Genomic DNA, 15205 nt, shown 5'->3' with positions numbered 1-15205 from the left:
CATGGCACAACCTAACATATATGAAATCTATTTCCAAGATTTTATGTTATTTTCAGATTTAGAGAGTGTGATTTTATGTAATGATTTTAATTTAGTTACTCACAATTTTGTTAAGCTTATAAAGTCTTAGAAAAAGATCATTTATAATTTATTACTTGATTTTAAAATTTATTATTTCGTTATTTGGTATATAATGTACCTTGTGAAGACAACCAGACTGGTCGACATCTCCAAAGCAAAAATCATTAAGAATATTTTATGGGTTTAATAATTACTTTATAAAGGAAAGAACACAGTGGAGGGGTTGTTGTGAGACTCTTTAGGAATAATTCATATGTTATTTTTTTGTCATAAAATATATCTGAGAGCCCTATTTATTATCGGACAATAGAAATATTCTAATAGGTTCCTCAATAATTATTACTCAAGGTAGTGGCAGTGCATGTTAAGGTTGTGTACCCCTGTACACTATCTATAAAAGAAACTCCATGGAGAAAAAGATAAAAAATACTTATAACTCTTGTTATATTGACGGTTTATATTACTAACTATATATACCATATGCTTAATCTATTATTTTTTGGTGCATGTTTAAATTACAGATTTTTTTCCAAATTGTCATAAAATATATTTTTGGGATGGAAGATGATATGTGAAAAAGTGTTTATGGAAATCCCATTTTAAGAATGGTTATTAGTTCCTATTACATACATAGAGAGAATTTATGACGGTAATTAGTTCCTATTACATTTTTTATAAGCAAATGTATTAAAAAATTATATAAAGGGTATCAACCCAATTACAAGTTAGGAAAAAGTTTAATACAATTAATAGGATCATACATCATTCTGCAAATGAATAGGATTTAAAAGCACCAATGTTAGAAAACCAAACTCAATATTTAATTGGGATCAAATATATAATTTAGATAAAATTAGGTTATTTCCTCTAAAAATAACATCATTACTGATACGCCAAACACACCAAATTATCATGAACCACGTCACTTTCCATATCAAATAGATGACACTGGCAACCATTGAGTTAATTTCCAATACAAGATATAAAATTTAGAGATCATTACTTTTATTACAAGCGTGGAAACAATCTTAGGAGAATTTGGAAGGTAGTCCTCATTATTTGCTATGTATTATTATACAATAAGCCCCTCAATGCCAAAGGGATGGACTTCACCATTGCAATGCCGCAAGAGACTTCATCATTGCTGACTAGTTTGACAAATGTGTTATGATTATGATATTAATATAACACAAAAATTTATCATCCATTATTTAATTTTAATTATTATTGACTATTCAAAAATATCATCAAACGTATTTAGATAATACCTGATAGTAAGGATCAAATGATATATTATAGAAGAAATACTTATTTGTGTGGTAGAAGTTCAAAAAAATTTAGAGTAAATTACATTAACACTACTTGAGTTTTAACAAAATTATACAAATCATCCTTCACTATTTTACACCTACACAAACCCCCTTATTGTTATACTTTCTTTGCACTAACCACCACTGCAATAGAAATAAGTGTAATCTTAAACAAAAATGTGATAAATGCAGCTAAGTTAAACAAAACATGGTATATAATGGAGACAAGTCCAAATAATATACAAATCAATGTATATTTATTATTTTTTGTTACAGAATGCATCAAAAATTCTAAAGAAATACTGTTTAAATCGCTCTTGTAATATATCACAACGAATCAAAAATAATAAAGATACATTGATTTCTATATTATTTGAATTTATCTCCATAATATGTCGTGTTTTGTTTAACTTAATTTTATTTATCATATCTTTTGTTTAAAAGATTACACTTATTTCTCTCATACATAGGTGGTCAGTGTAATGAAAGTATAAAAATTAAGAGAGTTTGTGTAAGTATAAAAAAGTGAGAGATAATTTATGTAATTTCGTTAAAACTTAAGATATTAGTATAATTTACTCTAAAATTTATAATTTGTGGTGTTTGTGTTCAAATCATGAATACTCCCCAATAAATATTTGTAGTGGGTTACAATATTAAATGAAACATGCTAATTGAATTCGCATAGGTTGTATAGAGTCCATGTCAAGGCTGGTATATTTAATAAATGATAGAGAATAAGTTAGAATTTCAGATGTTATTAAGCAAGTGTCTCATTGCCTAAGAATCGAGGTGTATATGTAATAAATCTAGATTGTAGCCATTGTCATCTCCTTAATTACTTAAAAAAAAAATAAGTGCTTAAATAATTTATATATAAAATTTGGAAAATGATATATCATCCATATGAATACTCCTTTGGCATAAAAAAAATAACATATGTCATAAATATATATTTTATTTATTAACGATTAACTGATTTACAAGTAAAATATACCGCTTACCTATAGTGTATGACAATTTACTATAATGATATATATTAGTCATAAAATTTTGATTTGAAAATGGGAAGTAATTACATGAAGTGAAATTTATGATTTTGGAACTTGCAGCACGGTTCTTTTAAATGTTTCTATTTTTACTAAGATGGATTTATTATTTTATAGAAAATGGATGAGAAATAAATTCGCCTAGTAATAAAACAGTTATTAAATTCGGAAGAATTTTGTACAATATATTTTAGCACCCTGGTCGTATTTTACTACTTTTTCAACACCCACGCCATAAAAAAATTATAGTACTTTGTTATATATATATATATGAAGAGTGTTTATCAATTACCATTTTTATATTTATACTTTTAATGGGTAGAGATTATTGAAGTGGATTTTGACTATAGCAAGAAATTTAAATCTTGCTCCTCTAAAAAATACATTTTCTAAAGTGCATTAAAGAACAAATGAATTTAATGAATGATTGTAATCATTATATTAAATGAACGTTTCTATATTATAATTGAGCTTAAAATTTATATACTATAAATGTAAAGTTTTTTATACTATCGTTATTTACTACTTATTTATATTATTTTTATTTGAGAGTCAATACTAATTAATAAATAAATAATGAATAATTTACTGATACTCTAAAAGACACTTACATTACAAATATATACATATTAAATCTATTATAATTTTATTTAGATTCACGTACAACTCTGAAATATAAAGATTATCTTTCACTTACTGGACATACACAAAGATGAATTCAACTATCTAATAATTGCATAGAGGCCTTAAAACAACTAACAATCATGTCTTAATCTCATTAATTAACTAAATTATATGTATATATATTGAACGTTGTTATAATGGTCTGTCATAAATCATATTTATCAATAAAATATTAATCTCTAAGTATTTCTTATTTTCTTGCTTATATTTTTTCTTGACCTCTTTTTACTCTACGAATTGGAACAACCTACATTTGATCTACTCTCATTATGAGAGTTTCTATTGATCTCTTTCACACATTTTAAACTATTTAAGACATAATTCTAACATCTTTTCTACAATATAAGTATAAGTTACTCCAACTTTCTACCTAATAAGTACATTTATAATCTTATCATCTTAAATAATGTAAATTCATCTAAAACAATATTTACATCTATGTTACAAGAATTTTATTCTTTTATTGATATTTTATTTTGAACATTTAATTCTTACCTTAACAAATAATATAATAGAAATAAATTGCAAGTGGAACCATTAAAATTAAAAGGAAAACAATAATTGGAAAGCAATGGAGATAGGTAAGAAGGAGAGTGGAAATGGGTAAGAATTAAAAATTATTTGCAAATGATTGGTAGCTCAACTCATCCAAAGCACATTTGGATATTCTCTATCCCATTTAATATTCTCAGAGCTTCTCCTAAGACTTTGTGCAACAGTGATAGCTCATTATTTATTATTAAATAACTGTCAACGTGAATCAACAATATTTCTGTCAATGTGAACCAATACTATTCTTGTCCATGTAAGTAACTTGGAGTTATAGTTCATATTAAAATAATTGTCCACTTAAACCAATAATATTGTTACAAAAATTATTTGTTTAGTGTATTGCACATGATCTCAGCAAATATGTACCATTTTATAGTAAATGGTGGGATTAGATTTCACATAGATCCCCAAAAAATATATCTATTGACAGGTTATGATTATAGTAATAAGTTTATGAATTATTATTATTATTATATATATATATATAATAATAACGTTTTCATATGAACTACTTTCCTATCAACTTGAGTTGGTTTTAATTAAAAAAAATGTTACAAATATTTTCATAAATGAATGGCTAAAAATAAATATTAAAATTAAATGAACATAAAGGAAATATTGTCCTACAAACCTTTCATTTATATATTGATATAGACATGTATGATGAGATAAAAGACTATTATGAGAACATAATATAAAGTCTCAAAAGATTTTTCTATTTTCATAAAATTATATTAAGTATCGGTGTGAATTATTTACATTAGTTTTGGATGTACTTATATAACTTATTTTAGAACTATTATCTTAATGCATGTTTTAATGGATGATGTATCGTAGATGGAGACCGAATAAATTAATTAAATGTGAAATTAAAAATGTGAAGACAAATTTTAAAAGATACAACTTTTATGTAAGTCAAAGTAGAAAGAATACATGAAGTATAAGTTAGGAAAGATACGGATAAACCATATTGTTAAAGCAAAGATGGAAGATCATATCATATCATAAATCACTTGATTTAAATATTTTTGGTTAATCATATAACAAGATGTGGAAATGGACACAAATATAAATTGTTGAATCTAACATGAGTGGATGAAATAACATAATGTTTCAAATGTGGTATGTAATATATTTTGTTTGGGAAAGATATTACAAGAGTGTCTAATCATTCAATCCAAAATTATTATTTGCTTGCCTAAAAATATATTTTATTTATAGCAAAAAATAAATTAATCATTCAATCCCTAAATGAATTACATTAATTCATTCTATTGATGTTTATTAAAAAAATGCAATATCTATACATTGTAAGTGAAAAGACTTATACACAATAATTATATCATTCACTATTTAATATGATCAATTTTTTTGAAGAATCAATAATAGTTAAATATGAAAGATGGATGGTGTAGTAAATTTTTTTTTCTCTTCATTAAAAACAAGGATTTAATGAATACTAACTATCACACTCTTTTTTTATTGGCATCAATAATCATTAATAACACTATAATTCATATCATCCGTGTAGAAGAAAAAAAAGTAGAACACTGCTATTTAGTTTTTAGAGGAGGAAAATGAAAATAGAAATTTGAAAGTCATCTTAAAATATATTTTATGCTTCGAAGTCTTTCTTTACTCTCCATTGTTCTCTGGTCTCCAACTCTCAAACAAAACTTTAAAAAAATGGTATACTTTTTTATAAACAAGATGTTGAAAGTTCATATATTAGTATAAAAACAAAAAAATATAAGAGATGGAAATCTCATCAAGTTGATGATTAACATATTACAGATTGAGAAATTTTAAGATGATAGATGATTCAATTAAGTAATAGCTATAATATCACATTTATTTATCAGCATCAACCTATAATAATATATAACTATTGCCCATTTAGAAAAAGAAAATGTCACAACAAAAATTATTCTAAGATAAAAACCTTAGGAATTTGATGTTGTCATATCAACAACAATTAAATTTTAAGATAATAGAAGATTTAGTAAATAAAAAAGTGTGAAAAGAAAAAGATTTAGTATATAACATTATATATATTAATCGATATCAATTTAGGAAAAGAAAAAATTAACACCAAAAAATACTTGCCTTTTTTATCTTATTTTTATAAATAAGGTGCATCACCTTGTGGTGCAAATAGATAAAAAAAAAGTAAAAGATAAAAATATTAAAAAAATAATAACTATCATCTTATAGATACACGAATTTTAAGATAATAAAATATTTAATAAATAATGATTATCATGATTCATTTCAATTTTATTGATCCATTTTTGATATAAAGCAGATTCACCCACACCCACTTCATATATTATGATTATAGAGCAATATTTATATAAAAATTAATAAAAGTAAAGAAATTAGATTAAAAAATACAAATAAAATCATCATTAAAACGTTTATATTTTCAAATCAAATCTGAAAAAGAAGTAACGCGTTAAAAAATAGTGGAAAAACAAAACAGTGAGCGCTGACAAAAACAAAACAGTGGAAAGAGAAAAGAACCAAACTCATAGCTATATATTAAAATCAAACCCGAAAAAAATGCCCAAAAGTTTTTCAACTTTAAACCCTTTGCTTCTTTCAAAGTTTTTTCATTTATTACATTTTTGTGTGTATTTTCTGAAGCTGAAGGAATAACCTTTCTCGATTTTTTTGTTCTTCATTCTTCTTTTTCTCACATTTACTTCTTTTTCAGCTGCCACCATTTTTTATTCACAACTTTGTAATTCGCTTTCATTGATTATAATTTTCTCTCTTTTGGGTCTTTATGTATGGAGCCATATTTTGTTTTAATGGGTACTATTAATGTAAAAACTTGAACTTTGTATTAAAAGAGAGAGCTTTTTTGTGTTGTGTATTGTTCAGTTTTGAAATTTGTTCTAATTGTAAGAAAAACCAACTTGGAATTTGAACTTTGATGGAAGGAGAAGTAGCAATGGAGAATCAGGTTGTGAATGAAGGAGTTGACTCCAAGTTTTCAAGCTGCTCTTTGCAAAAATTCAAGCTCTATGAGACTCATTCGGTATGCATAATCTTCTCCTTTAACCATTAATCAATATATATATATATATATATATATACATATGTATGTATGTACATATGTATATGCATTTGTATCTCATTTTCTTCTTTGTCTTGTGCATTTTTTGTATCATTGTTTTTTTTAGTTTGTTGGGTTTAGTACAAAATTTTGATTGTTTGGTTTCAAAATTCATGTTCTTATATGATGAATCTGTATTAATTCATGATGCTTACAATTGGGTTTGTGGCAAAACTGCTTTTGTTTTTTCTGTCGTTTTTTACTTGTATTTTTTGTATAGTTGGGTTTTTTTGGATTGTTGGGTTGAGTGTAAGATTTTGATTGCTTGGTTTGCAAATTCATGTTCTTATATGATGAATCTGTGTTAACTCATGATGCTTGCAATTGGGTATGTGGAAATTTTGCAATTTGTAAGTTGTTTTTTGACTTGGGATTTAGACTCTTCTGCTTGTTATGTATTCTTCAATCTTCTGTTGCTGTTGCCTATCAAATAGTATAATTTGTTTTTGATTGTCACTGTATTCATTTCAAATTGTCTTTCATGTTTTTTGCCATCAGTGTTAAATTTTTTCTCGTTGGAGACTTTTTATTGACATTAAATTGTTTGCTGGGGCTTACTGTGAAAGTTGTGTATGATTTCTAGAAAAAAAATCAATTTTACTTCTAAATCTTCTTTTAAAAGGTAAACTAAGGTTTTTGCCTTTTATTTTCTTTACTGAAATCGTGCATCTCATTGTATACGTTACAGCCTTTAATTTTGGAATCTTATATTACACTACTAACAGTTGTTACTAGAAAGGTCTCCATGTGAATATTTCCGGAAGTTTTGATGAAAATAGGCATTAAATTGACAAGAAAGTGTACCAAAAAGAGGGGGGAAATGTGATAAAGGCACAACCTTTAAATTCACTTTATGTGATCTTCTTGCTTTTGTCTAACCTTTATATACTCCCTCGCTTTCATTTATTTGTGTTCTGTCAAGTTCAAAGTTTAGGGTCACAGTCATTGTGGCCTAAACTCATGTGAAGCCACCTTTTGGCTAAATCATTAGCAGTTGATTTATTGATTGCAAGACAAGCAAGTGTACCTCCTTAATATGATAGAGTTCATGTAAGATGATGGAGTTCTTAAGACCCATCCTCAAAAATTAGGCTAAATCAAACTTTACATTTGACAATTTTTTTTTATGATTTAAGGGTTTGATGTCCTGTTTTATGCTTGATACATTCCAATTGTTGGTGCATTTGTGAATTTCTAGACTATACTAAAATATATTTCTTAATTGTATGATGTGTGTGTGCTTCAATATATTTCTTAATTGTAAAATAACTATGATGTTACCAAGTTACTTTTTGCCACACTCGTTATTCTGGAAAACCTTTGAATCTCAATTTCCATCCTGTCTTCTACGACTCATTACACACCCTATGAAGACCATTTAATCTGAAATGTTGCGTTGATGGTTAATTCTATATTTCTATTCATAAAGAATTGTTCTTCTCATTCTTTATAATTGGCATTAATTGCTTATAAGTACTTCTCTTTTATGAATATTATCCTGTTACATTTTTCCGTGTACATAATACTGCTACAAAGCATTATTCGGTCTTCTTATATGAATTTATTATGCAGAGATATTATATTATTGGAAGAGACAAAAGCAGATCACATTGGAAGGTATTGAAGATTGACAGATTAGAACCGTCTGAATTAAGTATCACAGAAGATCCTACGATATTCTCAGAAATTGAGTGTATTGAGCTCTTGAACCGGATCCGCGAAGGAAACAAGTCAACAGGGGGACTTAAATGTGTAACAACTTGTTATGGAATCATTGGTATGTTCTATCTGCTGTATAAGAGCAAAATTTCTATCATCATTAACATTATCTGTTTCTCCTATTTTAATCTGAATAAATCCAAAACATCTTAGAATTTTCTTTTGATTTAGGATTTGTGAAATTTCTTGAGCCATACTACATGATGCTTATTACAAAACGAAGGAAGATTGGCACAATCTGTGGGCATGCTATCTATGCTGTGACGAAGAGCGAAATGATTCCGGTTCCACATGCTACTGTGCAATCCAAAGTGGCATATTCTAGTGATGAGAACAGGTCTTTAGTCAATTCCGTCCGTAATTGTAATATGTATATGGTACATATAACGAGACGGGACATATCATAGTAGCACTGAAAGTTCTACCTTGTTATTGTACTTAAATGTGAACTGTGTTATAAGTTATGCTTGTTTATTTTAGTTCATTGTTATATAGTGTAAATATCCTTTTCCATTTGAGGTTAATATTATACTTTGCTTTAAATTCTACACTTTAGGGCTTCTCTTATAGTATATATGTTGATTGTTTCTCTTTGGTGAATATATACATACTTACTCATGTCGGCTTTCTAATATTTCTAGTGTACTTAATTGTCCGATTAGTGATAGAATCAATATTGCTTCTTCCAGATTTGAGTCATGTACCAATGTATAAAGGGTACCTCCTTCATTTCTTGTTTTCGATTTATATCTTTTATTGTCGGTTCATTTCATGCAAACTTACAGGGTTAATAATGTTCATTGCTATTCTGATGTAAATGTAACTTTTTGAGTAAGACAAGGTACTACGAGGGTTCCATGGGGAGAGATCACTGTCTTTCCTCATTCCCTTTCTTTCAGTTTTTCTTAGAGCTATGACTTAATTAATTATTATTGACCATTTGTGTTCCTTTTATTCCTTCACATGATAAACCATCTCATTAATCGCTGTTTGTTCTTTGTTCTCTTATCACTTAGATACAAGAAGCTTCTATGCAGTGTTGATCTCACAAAGGACTTCTTCTTCAGCTACTCATACCATGTCATGCTTAGTCTTCAAAAGAACTTGTCTGATAGTATTACTACTGGAAAGTCACTATATGAGACAATGTTTGTTTGGAACGAGTTCCTAACTCGTGGGATCAGGAATACTCTCCAGAATACTTCATGGACGGTTGCATTAGTACACGGCTTTTTTGAACAGGTTAGTTTGATGCCTTCTTTATTGGTCAATAGATATGTTTTTAGAGGTCTGTGAAGGAAGTTAACTAATGGAGCTAATGCTAATATAATAGTGAGTGGTATATATGTTTATTCTTTCGTATTTTTTTCATAATTCAACAGTGAGGTTAGCCTATGGAGTGAGCTTTGAGAACCCGTCATCCATTGAAATTAATTTTATCTTGTTTATACTTGTTATATTGTACTTGATCAATAACCATATTTAGTTGTACATGTTTCTATTTATAGTTGTCTACTTGTGTAACCTATCTTTCAAGCATTTTATTTAATAGCAATTAATGGTAAAGTGGTCACACTTTAATTTATTAGTGTTTCAGTTTTCTAATAAATTGGATTATCTATTCCTCAAGGCTACATAGAAGGTTGATTAACTCTTTGGTATGGGTAGCATTTCTAACATTTTATTGCCGTGTAATGCGTAGTTGTTCATATATGGTACGAGTTTGTATCCTTCCTATGATGGTGCCATTAAATTTTTATATTGCTACTATTATGTGTTGCACGAAAATGTTCATTTCATGGTATTTTATCCAGGTCAAACTTTCTATATCTGAAAGGGAGTTCTACTTGACTGTCATTGCTAGACGCTCACGGCATTTTGCTGGGACCAGGTTTTTACTTTGTCTTCGGGTTAATGTTGCAATTTTGAATTTGAATTGTACTTTTGGTCATATAGTGAAAATACATTTGCTTATGCTTCATATTTTTAGCACATTATACTCATGTCCTTGGAGTTTCTAATGTTCTATTGGATATGGCTTCTAATTTTTATTACTTTCTACATAGATTTAAATTCAAGAAAGTGATTCACACAACAATGTGATATCTCACCAAGAACATAATTTTTTCTTCGATTGAAATTTCTTCCCCTTGTTGTTTCCATTTTCTAGACATGACGATGTTCCTTGGTTTCTCTATTTTGTGCAGATATTTGAAGCGGGGAGTAAATGAAAAGGGTAGGGTTGCTAATGATGTTGAGACGGAGCAGATAGTCTTCGCAGATGCTCATGATGGATGTCCAATGCAAATAAGTTCGGTGGTGCAGATCCGCGGTTCAATCCCACTTTTCTGGTCTCAGGAGACCTCTCGGTTGAACATAAGACCTGACATTATGTGTATGAAATGGAAACAACTTCCTTTGTTTGTTCCTTACTCATCTTTTGTTTACACTGACATTGGTTTTTTCTCCCCAGTATCAAAAGAGGACCATAGTTTTGAAGCCACGAGACTGCATTTTGAAAATCTTGCTAAGAGATATGGAAATCCTATCATTATACTGAACTTAATCAAGGTAGGCATCAAGGAATCACGTGTCACGGTTGTTCTCTGTGCCTTGTCTAAACTACGTGTTCTAACTTCTGCATTCTTCTTTCATCTTGTGTTTCAGACGCGTGAGAAGAAGCCCCGAGAAAGTATTCTTCGAGCTGAATTTGTAAACGCTGTTAGGTCTATTAATAAAAATTGGAGAGGGGGAAATCGCCTGAAGTTCCTTGACTGGGATTTGAATCTGCACTCAAGAAGGTAATTTGCTAATCCCTATTTTGTCCAAACACGACTGGTGTTTCTTGTGTTTTGACATTTTCAGAACAATCACCTTTAGCAGCAAAGCCAGTAATGTATTGACACAACTGGGAAAAGTTGCTGCATATGCATTGAAGTTTACTGGCATTTTCTACTGTCAAGTGACGCCGAGGCTCGAGGGATTGTTAGGTTATTCCAACTCTGAGTAAGTATTATAACGCTCTCTTTAATCTTGTTCTGTCACTTTCCTGATTGTATACTGGTTGTTGTCAGTGATAACTGAAGTGTGATTTTACCTTTGTGCACAACTAGAATCCGTAATGCTGTTGGTATGTATTTAAAGTACATGGTTTTCGAAACAAGTTATAGAAACAGAAAAAAAGTTAGAATTAAATTTAGGTTTGGCTTCGGTATTATTTGTTATATTAGTAAATATTTGTTTTCTGAGCTGTTGTTGTATTAAATAATCAAGTTAAAATTCCACTTAATGAATATATAATGTTAAGCATTTGTTTTATGCCTTGAAATACTTGCTAGTAATTATATTTGATAAAAAGGTCAAAATAATGCAGGAAATGTGTTGATGAGGGCACCGTAATTAACAATCATTTGCTCACTGGTGATGTTAGCGGAGATTCTGGTGTCAAACCCCGGATGCTTCAGGCAGGGGTCTTGAGGACCAATTGCATAGACTGCTTAGATCGAACCAATGTTGCTCAATTTGCATATGGACTTGCTGCACTTGCATGTCAGCTCCAAGCCTTAGGATTTATTGAATCCCCATATATTGATCTTGATAGCCATTTGGCAAAGGAGACGATGAAAATCTATGAGTCCATGGGTGACACAATAGCTTTGCAATATGCGGGTTCTGCTGCACAGAAGAAGGTAATCTTTCTACCTTTCGGCCTCTGCTAATTCTTATGCTTGAAGTGTGCAATGTAGCCCCTATGATGCACCAAACTTAATGTAAAATGTCGATTGTACATGGTTCTTAAATGGAAGCTCGGATACCTTTTTTTGTAACTGGTCCTTAAATGGAAGTCTGAACTTTCCCGTTTAGTTTCTGTTTCCTTGCATGGAAGTTTGGTCTGATTTTAGTACTTAATTTGTCTGAGCATTTTGTACTTGGTCTTACTTTACAGATATTTTCGGAGAAAAGAGGTCAATGGAAGCCAGCAACAAAATCTCAGGAATTTATTAGAAACCTACAGCGTTATTGTAACAATACTTACTTTGATGGCAATAAGCAGAAGGCTATTAACTTGTAAGCAAAAATAGGAAACCATTTTTTTCCCAATTAATATTTACATATTGTTTCCAAAATAGTTGAACATTATGTTATAGTTGCATTAAAAATGAAAGTTTAAATGGTACTATTCGATATTATATTTGGTCAGGTTCTTGGGTCATTTTCAACCACAACAGGATAAGCCATTACTGTGGCAGATGGATTCAGATCAACATTACCTTGCTGGGAAACATGTCCCAAATTCGGAAGATAACACTGTTAGGTATAATGATATATTCAGTTGCGCACACACTCACACACACATATTAAATACTTTTGTTACACAGTGAATATTTTTGTTGCAAGAAGTAACACACTCACACATACATATTAAGAAACCTTTTGTCAGTGGATTTTGATATTTTCTGGCTAATTTCATTTGTACTTTCGTAGTTAACTCTAGATTCATAGCTTAATTTTCAAATTGAAAATAGTGGTTAATAATATGGATAAAAGTTGATGATTTTCTCATTCGAGAAATGCTGAATTACTTTGTCGTTGTGTTCCTTCACATCTAAAGATCTTAAGTATCTTAACTAATTTGAGGTAGTATTTTGGATGTGTATGCAATGGACTTTAATAGCAAGTGGTAATCTCAAATTCATCCTTTTTTGTATTTGGATGAACAGAAGTTATATGACCCGTATGAAATTATTAATTGATATTCGCTAAAGATTGACTCCGGTTTTCCATTATCTTAGTAGGCCAACTATTAAAAGATCAATGTCAGATGGCATTATTCTCAGTGAAAGTGACACTACAATCAGGAACATGGGAGTTACAATATGCAAGCACTCATCTGCCGAAGTCAATAACAGTCATCCTTCAGAGTCTGCTGCAGATATGTTAACTTGTGAAAGTGATATTTGTCATTGCAGGTATGTGTTATTGGAATTTTGCATGCTGTAAAACAATCTTGGTTTGACATAGTGATAAGTGATGCCGAAACTGTTGTCTAGTGTGGTCTTTAGTTTGACATAATATGCTTTATTGTGCCAACCATCCAAATCTTTTTACAATCATGCTTTGTCAATATCATGCAGGCAGATATATAGTGGAATGGTCAAGGAAAAATCTTGTGAAACTGATGAAGTTTGTTTTGATGGAGATGGAGATTTATGTGACTTCTCCGATGTCTTTGATTTCGACTGGCTTACTTCTTCTCCAAATTCTCATGCAGACGAAGTGCTTGGGAGGTAGTTCCATGTCTTTTGGTTACTACCCCTTTACTTTATTATTGCTTCTTTTGTCTCACTTATGATTATTGATATAAAAGTTTGGTCTTTCTTTCCCTTTGGTTTTATGGTTCCCTTAACTCTTGATTATTGATACAAATTTGTTGATTTTTTTGTGAGAGTGGGGATTAATTGATGTTTTTATGACTAAAGGTGTTCCAGCATCTCATCAGAGAATATTGTGAATGAAGGAAGAACTGACACATCAACATGTGCAAGTGAATCTGGATCCAGCATGAAGGTCAGTATATGTTATGTCAGTGCAAGAATCATTACAGAATGTCATACTTTACTACAACAACAACCAAGTCTTTATCCCACTAGGTGGGGTCGGCTATATGGATCGACCGACGACATAATGCTCTATTATTAATCATGTTCATTAACAAAACATTGAGTTTTATTTAAACTCGCCAGAATAGCATACTTTACTATCATCTTGGAAAGTTAAAGTGGTTATGTCTAGGAAGTAGGAAGCATGAACAACTCGGTTTATTGAGTTGTCCAAAATAGAGAACATATTTTTTTTGGCGGCTCGCCGGCTCGGGTATTTAGCCGACACCCCAAAACAGCTAGACATTTTCAAGGACATTTGAATTCAGTTCTCTTGTCATTTAATATATTCTAGTGTCCTGTATTTTCGACATCGTTCGACTAAGTTTGTGCTTCATAGGTTATGGTTTCATTTAGTGTACTATTTTCCATTATACAACCAAATTTGAATGACAAATTGTTTTCAACTTCTTTCAGGGAAGGATGGAAAGTATAGAAGAGTTCAACAAAAATAACAAATACTCCAAAAGCTTTGGAAAGTGGGTAGAAGGAGACATGTTTTTTCTTTAAATAGAGTATTAATGGCACACCACCTAAGATATGGGTACATAAAAGGAAATAAATTGAAGACATAGAAGTTGATATTTATAGGACTATACAAAATTGATTTACTAATCATATTTTCACCTATATTCTATGAATAGCATCATTTTGGGAGGTATTTGTATATGTGAATAGTTAGTTCTTTTTTAAACTCCTAAGGGTGCTTTTAGATACATTGAACTTTTGAGAAAATCTTCTACCATGTATATAACTTTAATTCGAGGGTAAACATTGATTAAAGTAAGGTTGTTTACCTTGTATTCTTGAGGTGGTATTCTTGAGGTGGTGGATTCAATTCTTGTAAATATCATTTTTGTTTGTGATGATAAGATTGTATATATTACTTTTCTCAAGATCAGTGTTGCGAGAACCGGATTGGATGGTCTGATCGCTGATCGGACATGAAAACGACTTTGGTTTGTAGTCTCAACCGAATGAGGGTTGAACCGCTTTGAACCAGAGAAATCTTAGTCCGATCGTGTTAAA

At 29.9% G+C, this 15205-nt stretch overlaps 1 protein-coding gene across 2 annotated transcripts; it reads left to right on the top strand.

The window, feature by feature from the left end:
- LOC109332857 (phosphoinositide phosphatase SAC2-like) lies at nucleotides 6239-14905 on the top strand. Of its 2 annotated transcripts, none has more exons than XM_019567970.1 (16): nucleotides 6239-6719; nucleotides 8370-8574; nucleotides 8688-8853; nucleotides 9533-9758; nucleotides 10331-10407; nucleotides 10724-10911; nucleotides 10990-11087; nucleotides 11184-11317; nucleotides 11400-11522; nucleotides 11890-12205; nucleotides 12463-12584; nucleotides 12718-12831; nucleotides 13313-13486; nucleotides 13652-13804; nucleotides 13997-14084; nucleotides 14594-14905. In XM_019567970.1, exons 1-16 carry the CDS (start codon nucleotides 6615-6617, stop codon nucleotides 14684-14686), a joined length of 2382 nt encoding a protein of 793 aa, XP_019423515.1. In that variant the 5' UTR covers nucleotides 6239-6614; the 3' UTR covers nucleotides 14687-14905. The 2 variants fall into 2 exon arrangements, with proteins under 2 accessions (XP_019423515.1, XP_019423506.1); XM_019567961.1 differs by having other exon boundaries at nucleotides 6240-6719; nucleotides 11397-11522.

Source organism: Lupinus angustifolius, chromosome LG02 (genome assembly GCF_001865875.1).
Source record: "Lupinus angustifolius cultivar Tanjil chromosome LG02, LupAngTanjil_v1.0, whole genome shotgun sequence".
Classification (NCBI taxonomy): domain Eukaryota; kingdom Viridiplantae; phylum Streptophyta; class Magnoliopsida; order Fabales; family Fabaceae; genus Lupinus; species Lupinus angustifolius.
Note: the sequence above shows the minus strand (reverse complement) of the source record. Positions and strands in the feature narration are given on the sequence as shown.

What these genes read in the sequence shown, in the direction of transcription:
- LOC109332857 (XM_019567961.1), top strand. Translation starts at nt 6,615, where the DNA reads ATGGAAGGAGAAGTAGCAATGGAGAATCAGGTTGTGAATGAAGGAGTT. An exon ending in AGCTCTATGAGACTCATTCG is followed by an intron (nt 6,720 to 8,369) that starts GTATGCATAATC and finishes TTTATTATGCAG; the next exon opens with AGATATTATATTATTGGAAG. An exon ending in GCAGACGAAGTGCTTGGGAG is followed by an intron (nt 13,805 to 13,996) that starts GTAGTTCCATGT and finishes TTATGACTAAAG; the next exon opens with GTGTTCCAGCATCTCATCAG.